Genomic DNA, 9,033 nt, shown 5'->3' on the forward strand with positions numbered 1-9,033 from the left:
TACACCTGCTCCTCCCTGTCAGAAGCATCCTTTCGTTTGGCACATCGTGCAAACATAAAATTCCCGACAGCAACGAAAACGATGGATTATAACTTCTTATATTTAAAAAGGCATCCCTTTACCTTTTCCTGCGCCCGACTCAGCCTTTTCTGGACATTTTTGGCAAAAATGCCCGTTTTTATTTCGGCCATGGCTGCTGGTACTGAAATGAGATGAGCGCGGCTTCAGGACACGGAGAAGCGGCCAGAGACTGAGGTGGAGAGGGGAGGAGTAACTCTTAAAGGCGCCGCAGTTTTTTTTGTTTGTTTTCGGACAGTTTCGCCGTCTGCAGAGGTGTCGATCTGTCATCTTGTCCGTTGTGATTCTGTTATCGCGACGATTTGTCGACCCTTGCCATGGGGTTAATTTGAAAGGATTTTGCAAAAAGGAAAAAACAAAAAAAAAAAAAAAAACAAAACAAAACGTGAGACCCCCCTCCCTCCCATGCGCGCATATCTCATTGTAACCTAAAGAAAGGGACCAAACTGGAAAGAAATGTCAGCATGATCAACTGTAGGTGTTGTAAACATTCGTTTTTATTTATCACTGATTGAAGTCCGCTAATCATACACGAAGGAAATCCATAAATTCACTGGCACGCAGCTGCTCTTGGTGATGGCAGGGACATTTTCAATTTGGCAGAAATTGATTATTCATTCTCCAAAGCTGTGTCTGTTCTGTATGCTGCAAAAATCTGTCGCATCCGGTCATCAGTTAGGTTGTATTTGATCTGAGTGCGCCTTCAAGCACACAACAGAAGCTTAAAAGATGAGTACTGACACAAAGTAAAATTTCAAAACACTCTGAAATTAAATGAGTAATTTGCTATGTTTTTTGTGCATGACGTATATTACAATGGTTTTTCACTCTGTATCTATCTGCTGTATACTCATTAATAAACTCATATTGTAAATCCATGCCTAGTGTACACATAATTACACATAAGTACACATATATTATTTAGCATCTATAGTAATTAATCATGATAATGGTGTCTTGTAAAGCCAATATTAAAAATGCATGACACATGTAGCATACGAATGTTCATTCATACATTTTGATAATTCTCTAGGGATTTCTTTTAGGTCCACATGTGAGAGCACACGCATTCACACAAAAGATAGACAGAGAGAGAAACTTATAGAGTTAAAGCAAATGGCATAATGATCCCAATATAGAAACTGCTTGTCATGCCATACCAGTAGCTTCACATATAAAACATTTACCATTATTTAACCATTAACAAAAGCTACTGACATAAAAAACACAGTGGACATTATTAGAAACCTCCACTGAATAAGAGTTCATTTTGAGCTACCTGGTCATCCATTGCCAAGTGGAAATGGGAATCTCCGCCTAAATGAAATATGAGTTTGTCCTTCCCCTCAGAAGGGTGAAGCCGAAGCCGACACAGCGTCCAAAGTCCTTCATGCATCAAGAGGCGGCCCTTGTGGTAACAGGGTGGAAGGTCAGGGTTGCTGATGTTGTAGTGAAAGCTCTTCAGTGCCAAATGAAGGTGCCTCTTTTGCAGGTAGCGTTACTGTGGTCCCTTTTGCTGTTCTTGAACACAAAGTGAAGGGCTAAGCTACACATGTGGATATGAGCAGTGCCCAGTGGGGATGTGCTGCTGCTATTGGTTTGTTTCAGCAGTAATTGTTCCATCGAGTCCACATCAGGAAATCAGTGCTTTGCCCTGAAGTTGGGTCACCGAGATGTCAAATAACCCACAACGGGTGGGGACCTGTTTTTCCATCTATCTGTCCATCTATCGATCTACCTATCTAGTTATGTATCTCTAGATCTCTATATCTTTCTGTCTATCTATCCATTTATCTATGTCTATATAAATATATACATATATAATCATTACCACACATGAGCACAGCAGCATTTTTGCAAAATCATGGGATTAAGATAGTAGCACTAGGTGAGAGGAGAGTCTGGGTTCAGGAAGTCAAGATGCAGTCTGGAGAGGCAGGTTTTCACCTAGAGATGGCACAAAGCTCTGCTGTTCTGAATGTTATACACAGCTTGTTCCACCACTAGGGGGAGTGCAACACTCAAGAGGCACTGTGACTGGGGCGTGCATTCCCTCAGGGGAGAAAGCCCTGACGCACACACGCAGGGAGTCCAGCAAGCAGAGTGTTAAAACAGATGGCAGAGCAAAAGGGCCCTGGACTAGGAGCTGGATCGAGCAGGAGGTCAGAGATGGACAGATTCTTCCGGGGTATTCTGCGTAGAGGAAGAAAGCATAGCCCCAGGTCACTGACGCAAGCAGCGGAGAGCTTCTGGCCCAGCATGTCAGACCAGAGCTCTTGGCAGACTGAGATGCAGATGCTGTTGCATCAAGGGTAACAGAGAGCTCTTGTATGGACAGGTGATGGTTTGGCAGAAAACATTAAAGCAACGTTATGCAAACGATGCCTCGAACATTGCCACATTGCGGTTGTGTATTTTTCTACAGTGCACTGTGATATTACCATGAGTAATACCTATTTGGCCTTGTTTGTGCGAGATCACTGTGGCCACTTCTGAACTCTGTGTGGGACATCAGGAAACAGTACGCATGTTCTACAATACCACACACATACGTACATTCCCTCTCTGTTCAAGAATCAGCATCTTATAACACTGAGAAAAACAATGACAGAATCCATCGCAGTGATGTTGAAAATACTCTTGGCATGGAATTTGCTCATTATACTTTCTGACTCTAATTTGTTGTATATTATACATTTTTAACATATTTGTATATCACGTGTGATCACAGTGCATTGAATGTTATTCTACTTGTTCATTCTCCACTGTCACATCTCATCCCCTAAATTGTACCCATGTTGTACACATTATAGCGCTGTCAACAAAAGGGTTTACACTGCTACCTTTACCTTACAGGACTTTGGGAGTACAGACACCTTACCTTACACAGTGTCTGAACAACAGAGATGGAATTCCAGGAAGGAATCAGTGCTGTTTCTTTACTGCTGAGATTGCAGCCAATGGTAACAGATGCCTTCGGACAGCATGTGCTGGTTTGTCCTCAAGAGTTCCTGTCTGCAAGGCAAGGCTGGCACATGTCCTTGCTTTGCACAGCTGTCACATTGCAGGGATCCCAAATTTGTGATGGCCTCTGTGCTAGCCATGCCGCACTACACTCAAGGCCCTGCCTGAGGGTGTTACATGGAGGTGTCTGATGACATAAGTGGCCTCCTCGTGTCACATGGGCTAACAATAAAGGTCCGGGAGATTGTAAGGCTTTCCCGTTGTTTTTCCAGCTCAGGTCTCAAAATACACACTGGACTCATCGATTGAGAACCGCACACGCCCAAAGGTATGTCATGCCTTGGCTACCACATGGCTCACAGGCCTTCTCAGAGAAAATAAGAATCTGCCATCATTCAGAGCCTTGGCAAGCTGGCACAACAGATGGATGGACTTTGCCCCCAGGTCTTCCTGCACTTCTCCATACATCCTATAGGGGGCAAGCTGGTTTTAAAACAAGATCATTTTCTCTGTCCGTTTCCATTCCGCCTGGTTTCCTATCTATTTAATTAAATGCCCTCATTTTCATTGACCCTCTCTGAAAGTCAGGAAACCGCTGATTCAGGAAGACCCACTTTAAAAGTTTTACAGAGACAGGTTATTCATTGCTTGACTCAACTCCTATCAAGAATCTCCAGGCAAAACTAAAATATCATCCAACACTCGGGTACTTAAAATATGGCTTATATCCGGAGATGATAACGCAGTTTCTCTGATCGCAATACATTTACTGCATCAGGACTCTTCAGCAAGGTTTTTAGCATAAGATTTCTCAGTTATATATGTATGAATGGATGATGTGTTAAATTGCTCTGAATAAGAGTGTCTGGTGAGCAAATAAATGATAATATTAATAATATGATTTTAAGTGATTTATGTCTACTGTAATTGTCTTGGCTGTCTCCCATGACTTTAAATCTATTTTAGTCAGTCACTTCCTCTTGTGGTGGTTTTTACTCAGCTTGCACAGAGATATGTTCTCATTTTGTTTGACCGCACTTGAACGCCCAGGCTCAAGCAGCCATGTTTCCAGACCTCATGTTGCATTTTGATACACTGCAAAAATTTGCTGAGAGAGAGCAAAAAAAATCTACATTTAAGGGGCTAACACAAGCAGAGCCACTGACCGCCTCCCACCCACAAACAAAAAGAACTGCAAAGGCGCTGTTCATACTGACATACTCTGCATGGCTGCTTTGCTTGTGATGTAACATTGTGTCTGCATTTACATTTATTCATTTAGCAGACGCTTTTATCCAAAGCAACTTACATAGGTTACAGTTCTTTACAATGTTATCCATTTATACAGCTGGATATTACCTGAGGCAATTGCGGGTTAAGTACCTTGCCCAAGGGTACAACAGCAGCATCCCAGCGGGGATTGAACCGGCAACCTTTCGGTTACAAGTCCTGCTCCTTAACCACTATGCTACACTGCCACCCAGTTAGACAGTCAATTAGACAGTTAGCCAATGACAGCCTAATGTTTGCAAGTCTGTTTCCTCTCTTATTCAGCAAAGTCCCTGCACCCCCCCTACCCCCCACACCCCACCTTCCGATGTCCACAGTATGTACCATTCAAATCCTGAAAATCCTGAACTTAGCATTGCCATGTGCTTTTTCAATGTGATTTCAGCAACAGAAGCAAGTAAGAAGTAAGCAACAGAATGACCTCATTGCTTTGGCCAATATTGCATCCTTCTTCTTTGACTGTGAAGGCACTGCTGATCAGCATCATGGCTTCACTAGCCTGTTAAGGTTATCACCCCAATACTCTGTGCTTCACCTACAGTAAAATCAGACTCTGCCTGCCTCCTGTTTGATGAGAAATCTGATCTACTATTTTCTTGTGTGTGTGTGTGTGTGTGTGTGTCTGTGTATAACAGAGAAAGGGAGAGAGTATGGCTGATATATTGTATTTAGATCAAATCATAAGGAGCTGGTGCTTCCTGGTGGCACAATGCCTTGAAAATCTAGTTTCCCCTCCAAAGTGTTCTCCTGGGCACCTGTGAACTGTAGAAGCAGCCTTGGTAGAGAAAAGAAAGCAGACTGCGGAGAGAACAGGACAAACTGTGAATACAGATGATGCTGCAGTATTGGCATGTTGCCGGTCCACCTCTGTGCAACAGCAACGCAGATGAATACCTACCATCTGACTGTTACGGGTGTTTGTTGATTGCAGTGGGCTAATGAGCAGGTGCTAGCTTTTCTGGAAGCCATTTTATAGGTGTAAGAAAGTTCCCAACTCACCAGCTTTTCCCGTCTTTCTCAAATGACTGAGTTTAGAGATATGTCATTATGGGGATAAGCCTGATGCCATCCAGACCAGTGACAGGAAGCCAGGATTGGTCTAGATGAAAATTTTGTATTTCTGGCCTTTTGTTCAGAGAGGGTACACACCATGCATGCACGCATGCACACACACACACAGACACTCTCACACACACACACACACAGACACACACACACACAGTGAGAAAAACACAGAATAGCATGTCAATTTCAGAGTTAAAATGACCTGGCTCTCTATAGTCTTTAGATAGAACTGAACCTACACTCTTAGCTTTTTACCTGAAAGTTAGTACTTGTTCCCATGGGTTTTTGATTTATAAAAATGAATCAGAACCTGAGCGCTGATTTCTAGGGTGAAGATTCAGACAACGTTTTGGCCACAATAGGCTTTATTTTAAAATAATTTATACAAATATGTGTGCTTTTAAATTTGTGTAAACATGTATGTCTTATCAGTAGCTCATGTGTAATTCAAAATTTCCAACAAATCATTAGAAACACCTCAAGTACAATTGCAAATTGTTTGTCACAAGGTGTCATTGAGAGCAGTTGGTATTTATTGGTTCATTATTATGCATTGCGTGTCAGTTCATTATCACGGTATACAAGATGTGAGAAGATCAAGAGGATCAGTTCTTAAAGTGGCAAATGATTGCCACCTGCTGGTAAATAGTGGTACAACATTTTTGAAACGTTACTAACTGCATCCTCAGTGATGTATACCAAATTAACATTTTTTTTTTTTGATAGTTACCGAGAATTGATTAAAATTTATTAGCCAAAGATCTGACATCTAAATAGTTCCCAGCTCAATTCACTTGATTGCATGGTGCCAGCTGCATCTTCAAAATGCAAAAAGGTCCCAAATAAATGTCCCAATCACCCGGCCCAATCAGCTGAACCCAGCCCTTACTCTGACACACAAGTAAAACCTGATTGTATACACAAACATAATCGTGTGGTTACATCACTACTGTGAACACTGACGAATGTGCAAAAGACAGGTGCAGTACCACGTGCTCCATTTGGTGGCAGTAGCTGAAAATGCAGTGACTTGGATGAAGAGGAACATCAGTCTTAGGAACCTACACATGGACGGTCCCCAGTGACTGCCTGAACAAAGGAAAGTAAATAAAAGGAATAAAGACGGTAAAGAGCTGAGCAAGATCAATCCCCTAAGCATCCAAGTAGCAGGCTATTGAAATCCTGCAGCACAGATCTCTAGATGTCTCTTTAATGGAGGTGGGGTTGGGGGGGTTGGAGGGGGGGGGTGTTCCAGGCAGACTTTGTCTTCACCTGAAGGTGTTTAAGGCCATTGAGAGCAGAGCCTGAAGCTTGTCTAAACACTGATCCTGCAGGGGGCGCTGTTCTTCCTGTATGGTAAGTGGCACTACTCTATGGGAAGCCAGATATCCCTTGTTTTCAGCTGAAAGCTGGCGCAGTCCCCACTCTCAGCTGTATTCAGCTGGTTAGTTCAGTGGAGAATAGGACACTGCAAATAATGTGGATGGTCTTCAGTGGGGCTCTCAACTGGCTCTGAAACGTCTCCAACACCCACTGAGACTGTGGTCCTGCAGCTGCCACCAGTAAACTCACAGACATCACGGAGAGACAGAGTGGAAGCACGAGGAACAGACAGATATGGAGGATACGGGGTATGGACATGAGAACGCAGTACAAAGAGTATCTGCTATGTAATGTGATTTTCCGCAGTCAAGGGTCTTGATATCAAGACATTATCAACACTTTTTAGACAGGCAATATACAATGAGATATTATATTTATAAAGCAGTTCAAGTAGCAATAGAATGAGAGTGGGGTAGAAACGAAGAGGAGGGAGAGAGAGAGAAAAAGAGCAAGACGGAGATTGAGAGAATGCTATTTTCAATGTGACCTTCCCTTCCAGTCCTTATGGCCATCCTTGTCCCGGCACCAGGTGGCAATTACAATCAAGGGTGAGCTAAAAGACCAACAGCCTGCAGCGCTCCTGTTGCCTGCCAACAGCATCGGCCACACCTCCCAAAATCAGCAAGCTTCTCCTGTGAAGAGACCTTCACAGAATATGACACATGGCATACACACAAACACATGCACACACATGCGCACACACTCATACACACAACATCACTGTCACCTGGGTCAGTGTTGGACATTTGCTGCCACCAGAATAGGTAAGCAGCTGTTTCACATAATAGCCACTAGGGGTAGTATAACAAAGGCCAACTTGGACTCATGTTCCCTGGTTTTCAATCTCAGACTATGGGCACAGACAGAACCACTGTACTCTGATCCAGAGCCAGTTAATGTGAGCGAGGATGACGGTCCGCCATTCAACAGTAGTGAAAACAAGTGATCACTATTATTACACCTGATTCACACACTCACCAATTCAAGACCCAGTGCATCCCTGTACTTCTTATTGCTGCAGAACACTCATGAATTCACAAAATGGCCATTTTAACTAGAGCTAATGATCCTTATTCCGAAGCCCTCTAAATTCTAACAACAAGGCCCAGACCCAGCCCTCACCCTGTGTCATATTGGACACATACTGAAACCCTAATGCACTCTATAGACTTTTATACAGAAGTGCCTCTGAGTCAATTGCCTCCCTGCAAGGAATGTGAAAATGTCTCAGTAGATATATCTTCCACTCGCAAGAACAGAAGAGGGTTTAAAAAGAGAGCTCTGCTCGCTTGTTCTCAGAGCAACAAAGGATACATGACACGTAGGTTACTGTAGCTTCACAAATACGTACATGTAAAAGACATACATGCATTCAGCATGAACATTGCACATACCGTTCTGGATCCTGTTGTACCAGTCTGCCTGATTTCCTTTTGAGTTTCAATGGCGTAATGACAGGACACATCGCGTTCCACCTCTGAGGGACCAGTACAGACAGGTACTGTGTCTGAGAGGAGTGACCCTGTTGGGATGGGACAGTCAGTGGCCCCAGAACATACAGCTTGAAGACTGATTGCAGGTATGAAGGGGCTGTCCCATTCACTTTCCTGTATGCTAACATCCAAGTTTTGAACTTGATGCGAGCAATAACAGGAAGCCAATGAAAATTTAATACAATTTTAGTGGTAAGCGAACATATCAATAACGCATTTAACACAGACAGTATGTGCCAATGACAGTCTGATAGTAAAACTGTGGTGAGTAACTGAAGGAGTGTGAGTTGTTTCACCTGGTGGCATGAATTGACAAGTCATGTAGTGTAAAATGACACTACACAACTTTTCACTCTATCTTGCTCCGGGTACACCTGTCAGACCACTGTTACACGTCTGTTGGATTCAAGGGGCCCCACAGCCCAAGACATCTGCAATGGTACTGTGTCACCAAAAGCTGGAAAGAATATCTGTGAAAGATAGGGTCTTACCTTCCACCACATCCACCTAACCAAGGCCTGGCCCAAGAGCCGAAAATTCTTTGAAACACGACTGCTTGCACAAGCACATCTAAAACACAAGTTCTGACAAGTTCAAGCTCTTCCCACACCTCGGAGGTGTCCATGATAGCAATCGGTCTCCCCCCAAGGACCGGGCGTTATCGACATCTCCCAGGCAGAAGCCACTCTGCCCATGACATAAGATCATATTACAAAAGGCTGACAGGAGCAAATGAAATCATCGCTTCTCAGGAAGCGCA

General features: G+C 43.4%; 1 protein-coding gene across 3 annotated transcripts in view; it reads right to left on the reverse strand.

The window, feature by feature from the left end:
- Window positions 1–236, reverse strand: part of amph (amphiphysin) — a 78,742-nt gene extending 78,506 nt beyond the window's left edge. For all 3 annotated transcript variants that reach the window (XM_036518759.1, XM_036518758.1, XM_036518757.1), the window contains exon 1: window positions 123–236. In XM_036518759.1, the coding sequence (XP_036374652.1) occupies window positions 123–191 (69 nt within the window). In that variant the 5' untranslated portion in view covers window positions 192–236. The remainder of the gene's footprint in view (window positions 1–122) is intronic.
- Window positions 237–9,033: the final 8,797 nt, after the last annotated feature.

The sequence above is a fragment of the Megalops cyprinoides genome, chromosome 24 (assembly GCF_013368585.1).
Source record: "Megalops cyprinoides isolate fMegCyp1 chromosome 24, fMegCyp1.pri, whole genome shotgun sequence".
Taxonomy (NCBI): Eukaryota; Metazoa; Chordata; class Actinopteri; order Elopiformes; family Megalopidae; genus Megalops; species Megalops cyprinoides.